Raw genomic sequence first — 18400 nt, 5'->3', positions numbered from 1 at the left:
ATCCAGGACCTATACACATCCAGAGTCAGGAAACATCTCTGCAGACCCATCAGACCCTGGACACAATCTGTTTGAACTTCTCCCCTCCGGCAGGTGCTATAGAACTCTGTACGCCAAAACAGCCAGACACAAGAACAGTGTCAGGGGGTGTAGTACAGTCGTCAAATCCGTGAGCCGGGGGACGGACCGACGCTAATCACCGTCAATGAGCGGGCAGGCACTTCTTTTACGAAAAGACCATGGCAGCTCTCAAACACTCGCTATAAAGAAGCTAACATTGAAAATGAGTACAGTGGCGCTGAGCTAGCAGTATAGCGTCACAGCGCCGTTGTTCCACCGTCTGGGGAGAACCCTGTGTGTCGTTAATGATGTTTTTGTTTTTACCCGCAGGTACCCAAACCCGTGCAGGACTCTGCCAGGTAGGATCAGCTCCAGGCATCATAAATCTGTATACAGAATTTGCCTCCTTGTACTTGGCAAATATGCAATGTAAAGCGGTTCTAGATACTGTGAAACGCTTGGAATTAGCAGTATAGCCTTCTCCCTTATTATGAGCCTCCACGATCTTCTTTCTGAGCTCAAGACTGATTTCCTTTGTCTTTTGTATGGTTAGTAAAAGTAGTCCCTCTCAATAATGTGAACAAGTGCCTTGTTCCTAGGAGCCCTTTTGTGCTCATTGAAGGCTCAGAATTTTAGGAAAATGTTCCATAATTCCTGGAGGCGAATGATGTTGGCCTCAACTGTGCATGGAAGCTACTCTAAAATCTATAAGTATTTAACATAAAACTGTTTATATAAAAGCAGGACAGGAGGAGCGATAATAAGTGGGACACATGAGAGCGATAAACTCGACTTTTTAATCATGTTAACAAATATGGACAAATCAGCATGAAGATAGACACATAAACATCATTCACAAACAACACATTTAAAGTTAAAGTTCTGCAATTATGCATGAACCACTAGAACTGAACCACCTACAAAATATCACTCACTGGTGACGGTGGCAGAAAGGAGGACACTGGACAAACTGCTGGACATTGTTGACAATGCCAGCCACCCCCTGCACACCGTCATCAGCAACCAGAAGAGCCTGTTCAGTGGAAGGCTGCTCCTTCCCAAGTGTAGGACCAACAGACTCAAGAACTCCTTTGTCCCGACATGACCACAAACATTATCACAGAGAAGTCATTCAATGAATCGCTCTGGATAACCAGCTCATCTCCGTGGTAGAGGATCAGGGTTTTTGAATCCCCGGTATGCCCTTATCACCTCGGCATTACATCCCATTGACTCAACTTTCGCGGTACAACATGCCGTATGCGTACTAGTTTCATGGGTCTCATACAGCAGAGCATGTAAAACAGCAGATACAGGAGATACTGAACGCTGTGAAATAGACAAGCAACACGTCCACGTCATTTAACATGACAACGTAAAGAATATGAAAAAAGCAGTGATGATATGGACGCACCAAGCGTGTGCTGCGTCTCACACACTTCAGCTGCTGTACACGAGGGTCTGCTGTCACAGTGCAGCGTCACACACTCACTCACTGCTAACACAAGGAAGGTGGAGGACAATACTGTAATAGCATATGCAGAATAAGACAGAACCGTATGAAAGTATATACTTTGTTTCAACAAAATAAAAACAATATAAAGGAACAGCTTGGATGCAGGTACTTTTTTTCTTGATGCAGCTGTATTATCCAGGAAAATATTAGTTCAGGGAGTTTATTTGTTTACTGTTTATTGTTTAACTTCCTATATTTAGTTTTGTAACTCCGTTTTTCTACTTGTCGGCTGCTGGAAATCCAATTTCGTTGTGGGAATCATTCCAAAAGGATCAATAAAGAGAAGTCTAAGTCTAAGTCTATACTTTGGAAATACAAGGCTACTCGCCAGTGGGTGTCATCAAATGTCTCGTCAAAGCAGACTGATCAGACAAACTTTCCCCAGGCAAAACTATTGTTTCTCACCTGTGTGAGTTCTCATGTGAGTTGTTAGGTTACTGGTTTGAGTAAAAGTCTTCCCACATGTTTTGCAAGTAAACGGTCTCTCACCTGTGAGTTCTCATGTGAGTTGTTAAGTGACTGGTTTTAGTAAAGGCCTTCCCACATGTTTTGCAAGTAAACGGTTTCTCATCTGTGTGAGTTCTCATGTGTTTTTTCAAAGCAGATGAATCAGAGAATGTTTTCCCACAGGTGATGCAAGAATACGGCTTCTCACCTGTGTGGATTCTCGTATGTTTTTTTAAGTCCCCACAATACCTGAAAGTCTTCAAACATGTTTTGCAAGAATACGCCTTTTCACCTGTGTGGATTCTCATGTGAATTTTCAAAACAGATGAATTGGCGAATGTTTTCCCACAGGTGTTGCAAGAATGCGGCTTCTCATCTGTGTGGATTCTTGCATGCATTTTTAACCCACTACAAAACGTGAAAGTCTTGCCACAGGTGTTGCAAGAATATGGCTTCTCACCTGTGTGGGTTCTCGCATGTTTTTTTAAGTATCCACAATACCTGAAAGTCTTCGAACATATTTTGCAAGAAAACGCCTTTTCACCTGTGTGGATTCTCATGTGAATTTTCAAACCAGATGAATCGGCGAATGTTTTCCCACAGGTGTTGCAAGAATACGGCTTCTTACCTGTGTGGACTCTCGTATGTTTTTCTAAGTCACTCCAAGACCTGAAAGTCTTCCCACATGTTTGGCAAGAATATGGCTTCTCACCTGTGTGGATTCTTGTATGTATTTTTAACCCACCACTAAACCTGAAAGTCTTCCCACAGGTGTTGCAAGAATACGGCTTCTCACCTGTGTGGACTCTCATGTGGATTGTTGCCTGACTAAGAGTCTTGAAATCTTTGCCACATGTTTTGCAAGAATACGGTTTCTCGCCTGTGTGGATTCTCAGGTGTGCATTCAATTGGGACTTAAACTTAAAAGTCTTTCCAAATTTGTCAAAGCTGAAAGACTTTTCACCTGGGTGAGTGTTATGTTGAATGTCTGATGAGCTTTTTGCATAATCACTGTGACTTTTGCTTCTGTGATATATATTCTGTTGCTTCAGCTCTCCATCTCCAGCTGATCCTGAGTCTCCATGTTTTCCTCCTTTCTGGTCTGGGCTCTCAGCTACATAAGAGTTGTTAGAGAGGAGCTGGTGGTCACTTGTTGGTTCTGCTTTACTGTGGTCACTTTCCTCATAAGCTGGAGTCACCATGACGGTATCCGTCTCCACCTTCAGTACAAGCTGCTCTCCCTCCCGACTGGTGCAGAGTTCCTCCTGTTCCTCTTTAATCTCTGGAGGCTCTGGGTCCTCTTGGTCCAGACTGGAGTTCCTCTCCTGGTTACAGAGCTGCTGGTCAGCCAGAACCTCCTCCTCCTTACAGACATGTTGCTGTGGGAGCTCTGGAGGGACACGCAACAAAAGACAGACAATATTTAATCAACCTATCAACCTTTATTTATCCTCCAGAGATCATTGAGAGGCAACCCTCATTTACAAGGGCACCGAGGCCCACAGAACAAAGACCGAATAACAACAAGTAGAAATACTCAGAAAGTTTCAGTAGCCTCTTTCACACTGCCGTTTGCATGCGGGGATCCTGCGCCAATTCTCCGCACCCTCCTCTGTGTGAAAGTTTCAGATGTGGAGAGGGGGGAAATTTCGCTCCGGCGCTGATCCGCCTCTGGAGGTAGTATCAGGGCCGCATTTTTGGTGAGCCGTCCCAGTGTGAACAGATAATCCGGAGCCGCGGAGCGAGGGCGTGTCGGCCTGACAGTCTGATAACTGCACAGGTCCTTCACTCAACTAAATACAGAGAAATGTCCCTCAAAGCAACGTTACAGGACCGAATGAAAGTAACGTAGTAACTGTTCTGTCTTTAGCAACTTATATGAGGAAAAGAAATACAACAGCTGTACGTGGAGAAGCGTCTGTCCTCCTGCCTGTCCTCCTGCCTGTCCTCCTGTCTGTCCTCCACCTGTCCTCCCGACTCTTCCTCACATTTTTGCTCAGAAAACAGCGTTTGTCACCGGCAAAAAACTTTAACTCACCGAGTGTTTGTGATGAAAATAAATCACTGCGACCGTGAGCCCTTCTGCCCTCCATCCCCACGAGTGACAGAGTCAGATAGCGTCCTGTTTACTGATGTAAATTAGCGTAAAAAATTTAACTCTGTCACTTTCCAGAATGTTTGGTGGGTCAGGATCTCAATCACTACACATTATAACAGCATCCATATGATTATAAACTGTCCGCGGATTTTGGATTAACAGGGGGACACCTGGGAAACACCGACGTCATCAACATGACGTGTACCATCACGCCTCTTTAGGAGCCGCAGCGCCGGCTTTCTGTGTGAATTAGACCTGAAGGCGGAGATGCTTCTCTGTGTGATTACATCGACAGAGAATTGCCGAACCACCGCTCCGGAGATAATGCGGAGAGGCTGTTTAAAAACGCCTAGTAGCTTCCAGGTCATGTGACCCACTGACTCCAAACCGATTCTGAACTGTATTAATACACTGAGTGATTAGGACACACCTTGTTATATGGACTTTACTGCTCCTAATATCTGTTATTCATGTTTTTAATGTGAAAATATATTTTTTCCCAATAGCTTCCATCTCATGTGACCCACTGACTCCAAATCAGTGCCGAAATGTCTTCCTAACAGGTTGAATGAGACACACCTCTTTCTGTTGAGTTTTAGTGCTCCTCACATGTTTCGGAACGTTTTGTGTGTAAAATCATCATTTTCTGAGCGGAGTTTCGCCGCGGTCTTCTATAGAACGGAGCCCAGCCGTGCAGCGGACACTCAGAACCTCCGGAGTCCCGGAGTGGAATGAACCAAAACGAGGGAAACACTCGTATGTTCGCTCCATGTAGTGAAACGTGGCTGCGATGCATATGTCCCCCTCTGTGGCCACTCCAGGGCTCTGAACATTAGTGTTATTAAAATAAGAAACTTTTACTCACCTATCCTGTGTAACTTTACTTGGGGTTTCCAGCAGATATCCAGCATGACGCGCTGCCGATCGATCTCTTCCTCGTACTGGACGATAGTTGTTTTAAAAACTCTGAATATTTCTTCAGCAGCAGCAGTTAGTCGCTCGTTGACAAACTCTCTCAAACTCTCAACTGAACTCATTATTCTTTAATTACTCATTCAATAATGAGCTGCGCTGTGACTCAGTACCGTCTTCACTTCATTCATTACACACAGCCAGCTAATGCTGCTAGCTGCTACTGTTTACTTCCGCTGGGTGCCACGCTCTAAAGCTCCGACAGGGGAAGTGCGGAGGCTTTTAGTTCCGCTTCAGACTGAAAACATTTAATTCAGAACTTGTTTAAAATACATCTGACTACAGTTTTAAACCTGAAGAAAATTATTGGGTCAACAAATGTTCTCCCGTTGCTAAGCAGACTCAAAAAGACTTTTAATAATTTCCACATTTCTTTCATGTTATTTAAATTGATTTTATTAACTATATTTAACATCATCTTTATAATCTTTTCACACAGTGTGTTCACACTATGTTTGTGTGCTCCTTATATTAAGGTGTAGATCTACTCTGCTTAATTCCACAAAGAAATGTGGGACTCTTTTCTAAACTGCTACTTTGAACTAACAGCTAACATTTTGGTTACATACATGGAAGCTACTGTAAAAACTACAAGTATTTGACATATAACTGTGGCATATGTTTATGTCAGGTGTCATGTAATGTGTATGTGGGTGTTATGAATGCTTGTGTATACTCTCTTCAAATGAAGTGTTGTTTTGTTGGTTTGTGGTTGTTCTCATGAGGTAGTGATTTGTTGGAAATCTGTGGAGTGAAGAGGTATGGTTAGGGAAGAGTTACCTGGGGTGTTCAGTGCTGCTCAGAAGCTTATATCTGAGCTGGAATTCTGGTCTCCCAAGGAGGTAAGTCCATCATCCACTCAGTAGGACCATGTGCATATGGCTGTATGGTACTGAAGTCTGGGTACTGAGGTCTACAATTATTCTGCAGTTCCTTGTCCAAGTGTCCTATATCTGCTCTTCCCTTTTCAGGATTTTAGCTCGTCTTGCAATGTCACCATTTTAGTTTTAGCACCTTATTTTTGTATTTTTTACTACATTTCGAATGATGATGTTGGGCCTGTTGGGCCTGTTGTCTCATCTTTGGGGTATAGTCGGGCAAGCAGCTATCTTTTTACACCCACAGGAATGTCTTTGTTGTTGAAGAAGTTGATGGCTTGCTGCTCAAGTGTGTGTAGTTACCTCTTGGTGCATCCTCACCCTCCTTGTCCCCTGCTGTGATGCGACGTCGGGTTGTCTCAAGTCCAGATATCACAAGATCTTCCATCCTTGTGTATTGCACCAAATCATCCACTCATCTTTCAAGCTCTTCAATTTTCTTTTTCTTCTTCTTTGATCACAGCCTTCAGTTGTTTCCCTTTTTCAGTTAATTCCAGTTGTCCCATCTGTTGCTTTACCACCTTATTTAGCTCCTCTGACATGAAGTTCAAAGATTTTTTAACCTCCTCCATGTCTTCTCCTAGTTTCTTTGTAGCCATGTCTTTAGTTGATTAAGACAGTCAAATACTTCAAACACTAGGAACAAAAGGCAAGGACGCTATGCACAGAGACACAAGACAAACGTGCAATAGACAGGGGAAACACAGGGACTATACATATACACACAGACTATACATACACACACAGAGGGAACAGGTGAAAGTAAAAAAGAGAGGAAAAATACATACAACAAAATAATACGGGAAGAAAACTATAACATGGAGCGAATCCCCCTCTAGGGACGGCACCTGACATCTAAGGCTGGCAGCGGCGGAAATCCTGGATGAGAGTGGGGTCCATATTGTTACTGGACGAGACCCAGCAACTCTCTTCAAGGTTCGTATCCTTCCCAATCCACCAGGTACTGTGACCACAACCACGCCGACGAACCGCGTCATGGTCACCGCCCCCACCAGGGGGCAGTGGTGGTTTGGGGGCTGGTACCAGAGAGCTTTCCATCGCCGGCTTGATCCGGGCCACGTGAAACGTTGGATGCATTCTCACGGACCTCAGAAGCTTGAGCCACTCGGCTGCCGGATTAACCACTTTGGAGATGGGGAAGGGACCTACGAAGCAAGGACCCAACTTGTGGTATTCCATTTGCAAGGGGAGATCCTTAGCAGAAAGCCACACCATCTGCCCAGGCTTGTAGGAAGGAGCTGGGATTCGCCAGCGGTCAGCTGCCCTCTTGGTCCTGGCTGAGCTCCAAAGAAGCTCCTGACAAGCTCCCGTCCAGATTCTGTGGCAACAACGAATGAGGACCTGTGCTGAAGAAACGCTGACTTCTTCCTCCAGGACTGGAAACAATGGCAGCTGATAACCGTAGGTGCACTGGAAGGGGGAAAGACCAGAGGCAGAACAGGGCAGGGTGTTGTGGTAAGACTTAACCCAGATGAGGTGTCTGCTCCATTTAGACGGATTCTGGGAAACCAGACAATGTAGTCCGGTCTCCAGCTCCTGGTTAAGATGTTCATTCTGGCTGTTTGACTGGGGATGTTATCCAGAGGTAAGGCTGACTGTTGTGCCTAGGAGAGAGCAAAAGGCCTTTCAGACCCGGGAGGCGAACTGCGATCCTTGATCTGACACGTCCTTAGAGAACCCACGTGAGTGGAAAACAAGCCGCAGTATTACCTCTGCCGTTTCCTTGGCGGGGGGCAACTTTGGAAAAGGAACAAAGTGAACCATTTTAGAAAATCTGTCCACTACAGTTAGAATGGTTGTGTTACCTTCAGAGGGGGGCAACCCAGTGACAAAGTTCTGGGAGATGTCAGACCAGGGGCGATGGGGCACCGGAAGAGGACAGAGAAGCCCTGCTGGAGGGGGACGAGAGACCTTGTTCCTTGCACAGACCTGACAGGCGGCCACATACTTGCCCACCCCCTTTTCCATGGCAAGCCACCAGAATTGATGTGTGATGACCAAGCATGTTCTCTTGACACCTGGATGGCAGGACAGGAGGGAGGTGTGAGCCTAGTGGATTACCTGAGATAAGAGAGAGACATTAACAAACAACCAGTTCTGGATCGGGTATATTAGAGGTAGAGGTGGCCTGTCTGACCTTCTCCTTGATTCCCCATGTGACTGCCCCAACCGTGCAGGAAGGAGGCAGGATATAGCTTGGGGATTTTGGACTAGAATCAAACAGGCGGGACAGAGCATCAGGCTTAACATTCTTTGAGCCAGGGTGATAAGCAGGGAAAGTCAAAGCGATTAAATAAAAGTGCCCATCTGGCTTGCCTTGAGTTGAGTCGCTTAACGGACCGAATCTACTCCAGGTTTTTGTGACCGATCCATACCAGGAATGGGTATAGCAGAGGTTAGATGCCCCGCCTATGTGCTGAGACCCTATTTGGACTGTTGCTGAAGTTTGGTGTTGTTCTGAGCATTATTTGTAGCTTTTTGGTGGCAGTTTATATTTGGATCCATTTACTGAAGTGTATTGTTGTTGTGCGGTCGTTTCTGAGGTTGATAAAACTCTGTAAATTTGCGGTCTACTAACTTGATCTCTCGAGAGGGAGTCTAACACAGTTTCACAGTGATTTAGACCAGGAAGGTCTAAATCACCTCAGGAAGCGTTGGACTAGCTTGCAGCTAGTGGGAATGGGTCAATCCACCACCGCACTGACCTTAGCAGTGTCCATCTGGAAGCTGTTGCCCGAAACAACTAAATCCAAAAATGACACAGTTGGGACATGAAATTCACACTTTTCAGCTTTCACAAAGAGCTGGTGATGGAGGAGACGCTTCAACACCTGTCACAAGCTGGATGTGCGTCTGCTCATCAGAAAAGAAAATAAGAATGTCATCTAAATACACAAAACCAAACTGGTCCAGTCACTAGGAGAACTAAAAGCAGTCTTACACTCATCCCCTTCTCTTATTCTGACCAGATGATAAGCATTATGGATATCTAGTTGGGTGAAAAATGAAACATCTTATAAAATTTCAAAAGCAGATGAAAAAAGAGGAAGGGCATACCTGTTCCGAATGGTGATGTTGTTCAGGCCTCGGTAGTCAATGCGGGGACGGAGAGTCTTATCCTTTTTATCGACCAAGAAAGGTGTACAGGTAGAAGAGCGGGGGAGAAGGAACGCAGCCCTAGGGGAATCTGGTGCTGATGGTCTGGGATTCAGAGAAACGTTTCCCCAACTTCATGCGCTGACAGGAAGTCTGTGATCCACCTGCAGGTGGAGTCAGGCACAGTTTGTACTGTCCTGAAGTCCACAAACAGGATCCTCCATATGTTCCTGGGGAGTCCAGATGCTGGGTGTAGTGCAGGGCCGTCTTTACTGCATCGTCTACAGACCTGTTGGCTCTGTAGGCGAACTGCAATGACTCCAGGAGTGGGTTGGTTAAGGATGTATTGTCCACAGAGGTCAGGGCAACAGGTCTGTAGTCATTCAGTCCTGTAGTCCTTGGCTTTTTGGGGATGGGGATGATGGTGGAGACTTTGAAGCAGGCTGGCACATGACACGTCTCAAGTGAGGTGTTGAAGATGCCTGTGAACACTGGAGACAGCTGGTCAGCGCAGTGCTTCAGGGTGGATGAGAGATAGAAGCCCCATTCACACTGCCGTTTGCATGCGGGGATCCTGCAATTCTCCGCACCCTCCTCTGTGTGAAAGTTTCAGATGTGGCGAGGGGTGAAATTTTCACTCTGGCGCTGTTCTGCCTCTGAAGGTAGTATCAGGGCCGCTTAATTGGTGAACCCAACCAGTGTGAATGAATAAGCCGACGGTGTTGAGTTGGGGCGTGTCGGTCAGATGGACGGTTAACTACACAGGTCCTTCACTCAATTGAATACAGAGAAATGTCCCACAAAGCAACATTACAGGACCAAACAAAAGTAACGTAGTAACTGTCTTTGGCAACTTATGTGATAAGAACAAATACTACAACTGTACGTGGAGAAGCGTTCATCCTCCTGTCTGTCCTCCCGCCCGTCCTAACGACTCTTCTACACATTTCTGTCTGAAAAACAGCATCTGTCACCAGAAAAAAAGAGTGTTTGTGATGAGAATAAATCACTGCTACCGTCAGCCCTCGAGATTAAGATGTCAGTGAACCCCAGAGAACAGCCTCCGTCCCCGCGAGTGACAGAGTCAGACAGCTTCCTGTTTGCTGATGGTGATTATGTATAATTATGTAATTTAGTGCAAAAATTTAGCTCTGTCACTTTTCAGGATGTTTGGTGGGTCAGGATCTCTATCACTACACATTATAACATCATCCATCTGATTATAAACTGTCCACAATATTAGATTGACAGGAGGACACCTTGGAGACACCTTAAAAACACACCGATGTCATCATCATGACCGTCACACCTCTTCAGGAGCCGCAGTGCTGGCTTTCTGTGCAAGTCACACAGCTGCTGCTTTACGGGGGTTCTGTCTCCTGAGCTCCCTCCTGCAGACTGAGAGATGTCAATCAGTATGTTAAGCATGCACATCTTAGTCAGATTACAGCCATGCTACTCAATCAGACAACTGCAGTTGTCGAGTATACATGCTGGTGAGAAAATCGAATTATTGGCCGAAGCATGTCATAACCAAGTACGATGGGTGGCGCTGTGCCCATTTCAACTAGTGGTAACAGAGCCACCTCCGGCTGACCTCTTTACATCACCAGCAACAACAAACTGCTTCGGCATTCGAGAAAGATGGCGTACAAAGAGCGAGACGAAACTACATCTCTGTACACTTCGAATATTGTGTACATGATAATTAAAGACAGTAGATGCACAATGGCGCTCTTTCTTACGGTGATTTTGGAAGAAAGACGATGCGGTCGCCATCCTACTTCGAATTTAGTCATACTAAGGTGTATACATGCATCTTAAAGATCCGATCATAGTCAGACTAACGCAGTAATTCGGTTTTCTTGAGTGTCATGTAAACGCACTATTTGTCTCTCAAAGCAACAGTCGAACTCATTCAGTTCATTGCAAGTCACAGGTCGTTGACGGAGTGGGGGGGTTTGGGTTTGGGATTTGTAATCTGTCTGAACCCCTTCCAAACAGAACCAGAGTCGTTACCTGAGAACTGGTGTTGGAGTTTCTCAGAGTACTGTTGTGAGGCTTCTCTCACCACCTTGCAGAAGCTGTATTTTGACTTCTTAAACCTGTCCCTGTCCCCACTTCTGAATGCATCCTTCTTTCGCAACCTTAGCTGTCAGAGTTTGGCTGTGAACCAGGATTTGTCAAGATGCAGACTGTAGAGCTGTCCTTTAATGTCAATCCTGTTTGTGACGCCAATTATGTTGTGGAGAAATCTCTCAGAATAATCACCCAGAGACAAGGCTTGCAGATAGTGGGTTCCTGTTTATTTATTGGACTGACCTAAAATTTCATACCTCAAATTCCCTCCATCTGGTTTAACAGCGTGTGTGTCTGTGTGTGCTTATTCAACATTATCTCATTCGTATTTCCTGATGTTCTGTTCAGGATATTTACGGTACATTCGTATTAAAAGGTCAGTACATGTCACATAGCCAGGCCACATTCCCAATAATTACTCATTCAATAATGAGCTGCGCTGTGACTCAGTACCGTCTTCACTTCATTCATTACACACAGCCAGCTAATGCTGCTAGCTGCTACTGTTTACTTTCGCTGGGTGTCACGCTCTAAAGCTCCGACAGGGGAAGTGCGGAGGCTTTTAGTTCCGCTTCAAACTGAAGACATTTAATTCAGAACGTGTTTAAAAAATACCTGACTACAGTTTTAAACTTAAAGAAAGTTATTAGGCTAACAAATGTTCTCCAGTTGCTAAGCAGACTCAAAAAGACTTTTAAGTAGGACAAGAGGAGCGATAATAAGTGGGACACATGAGAGCGATTTACTCAACTTTTTAATCATCATGTTAACAAATATGGACAAATCAGCATGAAGATGAACACAAACATATTTTGACATCTTCTCAAGGGGAAATTGTTCACATTCAGCATCAGCTCATCATTTCTCCTGTGTATATTGATCCTCTGAGGATTCTTCAAGTAGCTCATTTAAAGTTAAAGCTCTGCAAATGTGCATGAAACACTAGAACTGAACCACCTCCAACATGTTTTGGAAATACAAGGCTACTCGCCTGTACGTGTTATCAAATGTCTTGTCAAAGCAGACAAACTTTCCCCAGCCAAAATTATGGTTTCTCACCAGTGTGAGTTCTCATGTGAGCTGTTAAAGCACTGGTTTGCTTGAAAGTCTTCCCACATAATTTGCAAGAATACGGTTTCTCACCTGTGTGGATTCTCATGTGATTTGTTAAGTTACAGGTTTGAGTAAAAGTCTTCCCACATAATTTGCAAGAATACGGCTTCTCACCTGTGTGGGTTCTCATGTGGACTGCCAAGCGTGTACGTCCGCTGAAAGCTTTCCCACATGTTTTGCAAGTAAACGGTTTCTCACCTGTGTGGATTCTCATGTGAACTGTCATGGTTTCATGTCGGCTGAAAGCTTTCCCACATGTTTTGCAAGTAAACGGTTTCTCACCTGTGTGAATTCTCATGTGGACTGTCATGGTTTCGTGTCGGCTGAAAGCTTTCCCACATGTTTTGCAAGTAAAGGGTTTCTCACCTGTGTGAGTTTTCATGTGAGTTCTTAAGTTAACACTTTGGCTGAAAGCTTTCCCACATTTTTGGCAAGAATACGGCTTCTCACCTGTGTGGCTTCTTGTATGTTTTTTTAAGTCACCACGCCACCTGAAAGTCTTCCCACATGTGTTGCAAGCAAATGGCTTCTCACCTGTGTGGGTTCTCATGTGATAAATGAATGCAGCATGACTCCCGACAGCCTGCCCACAAATTCTACAGGTAAAAGGTTTCTCACCTGTGTGGCTTCTCGTATGATTTTTTAACCCACCACTAGAACTGAAAGTCTTTCCGCATGTTTTGCAAGAATACAACTTTTCACCTTTGTGGATTCTCATGTGGACTGTCAAGTTTTCTTGTCGGCTGAATACTTTCCCACATGTTTGGCAAGAATACGGCCTCTCACCTGTGTGAATTTTTAGGTGTGAATTCAAGTGGCAGTTAAACTTAAACTTCTTTCCACATGTGTCACAGTTGAAAGACTTTTCACCTGGGTGAGTGTTATGTTGAATGTCTGATGAGGTAGATTTTTTATTTTTTCCGTGACGTCTTTTCTTTTCCTTCTGCTCTCCATCTCCAGCTGATCCTGAGTCTCCATGTTCTCCTCCTTTCTGGTCTGGGCTCTCAGCTACATGAGAGTTGTTAGAGAGGAGCTGGTGGTCACTTGTTGGTTCTGCTTCACTGTGGTCACTTTCCTCATAAGCTGGAGTCAACATGACGGTATCCGTCTCCACCTTCAGTACAAGCTGCTCTCCCTCCCGACTGGTGCAGAGTTCCTCCTGTTCCTCTTTAATCTCTGGAGGCTCTGGGTCCTCTTGGTCCAGACTGGAGTTCCTCTCCTGGTTACAGAGCTGCTGGTCAGCCAGAACCTCCTCCTCCTTACAGACATGTTGCTGTGGGAGCTCTGGAGGGACACACAACAAAAGACAGACAATATTTAATCAACCAATCAACCTTTATTTATCCTCCAGAGATCATTGAGAGGCAACCCTCATTTACAAGGGCATCGAGGCCCACAGAACAAAGGCCGAATAACAACAAGTAGAAATACTCAGAAAGTTTCAATAGCTTCCAGGTCATGTGACCCACTGACTCCAAACTGATGCTGAATTGTATTAATACACTGGATGACTAGGACACACCTTGTAATATAGACTTTACCGCTCCTAATATTTGTCATTAATGTTGTTAAGTGAAATGTAATTTTCCCAATAGCTTCCATCTCATGTGACCCACTGACTCTAAATCAATGCCGAAATGTCTTCCTAACCGGTTGAATGAGACACACCTCTTTCTGTTGAGTTTTAGTGCTCCTCACATGTTTCGGAACGTTTTGTGTGTAAAATCATCATTTTCTGAGCGGAGTTTCGCCGCGGTCTTCTATAGAACGGAGCCCAGCCGTGCAGCGGACACTCAGAACCTCCGGAGTCCCGGAGTGGAATGAACCAAAACGAGGGAAACACTCGTATGTTCGCTCCATGTAGTGAAACGTGGCTGCGATGCATATGTCCCCCTCTGTGGCCACTCCAGGGCTCTGAACATTAGTGTTATTAAAATAAGAAACTTTTACTCACCTATCCTGTGTAACTTTACTTGGGGTTTCCAGCAGATATCCAGCATGACGCGCTGCCGATCGATCTCTTCCTCGTACTGGACGATAGTTGTTTTAAAAACTCTGAATATTTCTTCAGCAGCAGCAGTTAGTCGCTCGTTGACAAACTCTCTCAAACTCTCAACTGAACTCATTGTTCTTTAATTACTCATTCAATAATGAGCTGCGCTGTGACTCAGTACCGTCTTCACTTCATTCATACACACAGCCAGCTAATGCTGCTAGCTGCTGTTTACTTCCGCTGGGTGTCACGCTCTAAAGCTCCGACAGGGGAAGTGCGGAGGCTTTTAGTTCCGCTTCAGACTGGAGACATTTAATCCAGAAGTTGTTTAAGACATATCTGACTACAGTTTTAAACTTGAAGAAAATTATTGGGTCGACAAATGTTCTCCAGTTGCTAAGCAGACTCAAAAAGACATTTAATTATACTTATTAGTTAATAATTATTTATAAACATTCAACCTTTTTTATACTTTTTGTTTGTGTGCTCCTTGTATTAAGGTGTGGATCTACTCTGCTTAATTCCACAAATAAATGTGGGACTCTTTTCTAAACTGCTTCTTTGAACTAACAGCTAACTGTTTGGTTACATACATGGAAGCTACTGTAAAAACTACAAGTATTTAACATAAATGTTTACATAAAAGCAGGACACGAGGAGTGATAAGTGAGACACACGTGACTCATTAACTGGACTTTTTAATCATCATGTTAACAAATATGGCAAATCAGCATGAAGATAGACACATAAACATATTTTGACATTTTCTTAAGGGGAAATTGTTCACATTCAGCATCAGCTCATCATTTCTCCTGTGTATATTGATCCTCTGAGGATTCTACAAGTAGCTCATTTAAAGTTAAAGTTCTGCAATTATGCATGAAACACTAGAACTGAACCACCTCCAACATATTTTGCAAATACAAGGCTACTCGCCTGTACGTGTCATCAAATGTCTTGTCAGAGCAGACTGATCAGACAAACTTTACCCAGGCAAAATTACGGTTTCTCACCTGTGTGAGTTCTCATGTGACGTTTTACGTTACAATGATGCCTGAATGCTCTCCCACATGTTTGGCAAGTAAATGGTTTCTCACCTGTGTGGATTCTCATGTGTATCTTCAATTCAACATGAGACTTGAAATCTTTCCCACATGTTTCACAAGAATATGGCTTCTCTTCTATGTGAGTTCTCATGTGACGTGTTAAGTTACAATGATGCCTGAATGCTCTCCCACATGTTTGGCAAGTAAATGGTTTCTCACCTGTGTGGATTCTCATGTGTTGATTCAATTCAGCATGAGACTTGAAATCTTTCCCACATGTTTGGCAAGAATATGGCTTCTCACCTGTGTGAGTTCTCATGTGAACTATTAAGTTACTGGTTTTATTAAAAGTCTTCCCACATGTTTGGCAAGAATACGGTTTCTCCCCTGTGTGGATTCTCATGTGAGCTGTTAAGGTACTGTCATGCGTGAAAGCTTTCCCACATGTATTGCAAGTAAACGGCTTCTCACCTGTGTGAGTTCTCATGTGCCTTTTCAAACCACCTGAATCACGGAATGTTTTCCCACATGTTTGGCAAGAATATGGTTTCTCATCCATGTGGACTTTCATGTGAACTGTTAAGTTACCTTTTACCATGAAAGTCTTCCCACATGTTTGGCAAGAATATGGTTTCTCACCTGTGTGAGTTCTCATGTGACAAGTCAATCGAGTACGAAGCCTGAAAGCCTCCCCACAAATTCCACAGTTAAAAGGTTTCTCACCTGTGTGGATTCTCATATGTTTTCTTAACTCACCACAAGACTTGAAAGACTTCCCACATGGTTGGCAAGGATACGGTTTCTCACCTGTGTGGATTCTCATGTGTTCTGCTATGTGTGCATGTTGTCTGAAAGCTTTTCCACATGTTTTGCAAGTAAACGGTTTCTCACCTGTGTGAGTTTTCATGTGGAATGTTAAGGATCTGTTTAGCCTGTAAGTCTTTCCACATGTCTTGCAAGAATACGGCTTCTCACCTGTGTGAATTCTCAGGTGGCCTACCAAGCGTGTACGTCTACTGAAAGCTTTCCCACACGTGTTGCAAGAAAAGGGCCTCTCACCCGTGTGGACTCTCATGTGAATTGTTAATTCACTCGGTTTCCTGAAATCTTTACCACATGTTTTGCAAGAATACGGTTTCTCGCCCGTGTGGATTCTCAGGTGTGAATTCAAGTGGGACGTAAACTTAAAAGTCTTTCCACATGTGTCACAGTTGAAGGACTTTTCACCTGGGTGAGTGTTATGTTGAATGTCTGATGAGTTTTTTTGCATAATCACTGTGACTGTTGCTTCCGTGATGTCTATTCTGTTGCTTCTGCTCTCCATCTCCAGCTGATCCTGAGTCTCCATGTTTTCCTCCTTTCTGGTCTGGGCTCTCAGCTACATGAGAGTTGTTAGAGAGGAGCTGGTGGTCACTTGTTGGTTCTGCTTCACTGTGGTCACTTTCCTCATAAGCTGGAGTCAACATGACGGTATCCGTCTCCACCTTCAGTACAAGCTGCTCTCCCTCCCGACTGGTGCAGAGTTCCTCCTGTTCCTCTTTAATCTCTGGAGGCTCTGGGTCCTCTTGGTCCAGACTGGAGTTCCTCTCCTGGTTACAGAGCTGCTGGTCAGCCAGAACCTCCTCCTCCTTACAGACATGTTGCTGTGGGAGCTCTGGAGGGACACACAACAAAAGACAGACAATATTTAATCAACCAATCAACCTTTATTTATCCTCCAGAGATCATTGAGAGGCAACCCTCATTTACAAGGGCATCGAGGCCCACAGAGAAAAGGCCGAATAACAACAAGTAGAAACACTCAGAAAGTTTCAATAGCTTCCAGGTCATCTGACCCACTGACTCCAAACCGATGCCGAATTGTATTAATACACTGGGTGATTAGGACACACCTTGTTATTTATATGGACTTTACTGCTCCTCATATCTGTCATTAATGTTTTTGATGTGAAATGTAATGTTTCCAATAGCTTCCATCTCATCTGACCCACTGACTCCAAATCAGTGCCGAAATGTCTTCCTAACAGGTTGAATGAGACACACCTCTTTCTGTTGAGTTTTAGTGCTCCTCACATGTTTCGGAACGTTTTGTGTGTAAAATCATCATTTTCTGAGCGGAGTTTCGCCGCGGTCTTCTATAGAACGGAGCCCAGCCGTGCAGCGGACACTCAGAACCTCCGGAGTCCCGGAGTGGAATGAACCAAAACGAGGGAAACACTCGTATGTTCGCTCCATGTAGTGAAACGTGGCTGCGATGCATATGTCCCCCTCTGTGGCCACTCCAGGGCTCTGAACATTAGTGTTATTAAAATAAGAAACTTTTACTCACCTATCCTGTGTAACTTTACTTGGGGTTTCCAGCAGATATCCAGCATGACGCGCTGCCGATCGATCTCTTCCTCGTACTGGACGATAGTTGTTTTAAAAACTCTGAATATTTCTTCAGCAGCAGCAGTTAGTCGCTCGTTGACAAACTCTCTCAAACTCTCAACTGAACTCATTGTTCTTTAATTACTCTTTCAATAATGAGCTGCGCTGTGACTCAGTACCGTCTTCACTTCATTCATTACACACAGCCAGCTAATGCTGCTAGCTGCTACTGTTTACTTCTGTTACCTCGTGAGTGATCTGAAGATCAGACAGAGCCGCTACTAACCACGCCCCCTACAAACCACGTCCATACGACACTACGGTGGCTGTGGAGGTCCAGAGCACTTAGAAAGCAAACAGAAAGGAAACACATTTAACAACTTTAACGGTTGATTCACAACAATAAATGTCTTTCAATGCAAACAATGCGCCTGAAACCATAAATTAATACAAAAATACAAAGTAGTGTAATTAACAAGATTATATGGGACTGACAAAAAATATATGTGCACAAGGTTATTCTAAACTTAATAAAAATAATATTTACAATAATAATAATTTAGTAGTAGTTATTTCGATTAAAATAGGTTGTTTCCACTGGCCATTTTGTCAAGAGCCACACTGTCACAGAGCTTGGTCTCCTACATCAGATGCCATAAATATCACTCTAAGGTGGTGATTTCTTCTGGGTCAACAGAAAAAATTGCTCGC

General features: G+C 44.2%; 3 protein-coding genes and 1 long non-coding RNA gene across 4 annotated transcripts in view; all 4 read right to left on the bottom strand.

Moving 5' to 3' along the window:
- Positions 1-3115, bottom strand: part of LOC115592725 (uncharacterized) — a 29236-nt gene extending 26121 nt beyond the window's left edge. The window contains exon 1 of the long non-coding RNA XR_003986205.1: positions 2988-3115. This is a non-coding gene — a long non-coding RNA (uncharacterized LOC115592725). The remainder of the gene's footprint in view (positions 1-2987) is intronic.
- Positions 844-2975, bottom strand: LOC115592706 (zinc finger protein 879-like). The gene has a single exon (XM_030435761.1). The coding sequence runs from the start codon at positions 2833-2835 to the stop codon at positions 2062-2064; it is 774 nt and encodes a 257-aa protein (XP_030291621.1). The 5' UTR covers positions 2836-2975; the 3' UTR covers positions 844-2061.
- Positions 3116-11995: 8880 nt separating the features above from the next.
- LOC115593024 (gastrula zinc finger protein XlCGF8.2DB-like) lies at positions 11996-13840 on the bottom strand. Its single transcript, XM_030436337.1, has 2 exons — positions 13803-13840; positions 11996-13239 (listed from the first exon to the last, which is right to left on the bottom strand). Exons 1-2 carry the CDS (start codon positions 13838-13840, stop codon positions 12213-12215), a joined length of 1065 nt encoding a protein of 354 aa, XP_030292197.1. The 3' UTR covers positions 11996-12212.
- A 1268-nt stretch (positions 13841-15108) lies between these two features.
- Positions 15109-16759, bottom strand: LOC115592684 (zinc finger protein OZF-like). The gene has a single exon (XM_030435731.1). The coding sequence runs from the start codon at positions 16665-16667 to the stop codon at positions 15273-15275; it is 1395 nt and encodes a 464-aa protein (XP_030291591.1). The 5' UTR covers positions 16668-16759; the 3' UTR covers positions 15109-15272.
- Between the last annotated feature and the right edge of the window lie 1641 nt (positions 16760-18400).

This window comes from Sparus aurata, chromosome 12 (genome assembly GCF_900880675.1).
Source record: "Sparus aurata chromosome 12, fSpaAur1.1, whole genome shotgun sequence".
NCBI classification, from domain to species: domain Eukaryota; kingdom Metazoa; phylum Chordata; class Actinopteri; order Spariformes; family Sparidae; genus Sparus; species Sparus aurata.
Note: the sequence above shows the minus strand (reverse complement) of the source record. Positions and strands in the feature narration are given on the sequence as shown.

Bases quoted from the DNA above. Each gene is read 5' to 3' on its own strand.
- LOC115593024 (XM_030436337.1), bottom strand. From the start codon at position 13,840: ATGACAAATATTAGGAGCGGTAAAGTCTATATTACAAG. The intron at 13,240-13,802 runs GTGTGTCCTAGT...CTCAGGATCAGC, and splicing joins GGTAAAGTCTATATTACAAG to TGGAGATGGAGAGCAGAAGG.
- LOC115592684 (XM_030435731.1), bottom strand. From the start codon at position 16,667: ATGGAGACTCAGGATCAGCTGGAGATGGAGAGCAGAAGCAACAGAATA.
- LOC115592706 (XM_030435761.1), bottom strand. From the start codon at position 2,835: ATGAGAGTCCACACAGGTGAGAAGCCGTATTCTTGCAACACCTGTGGG.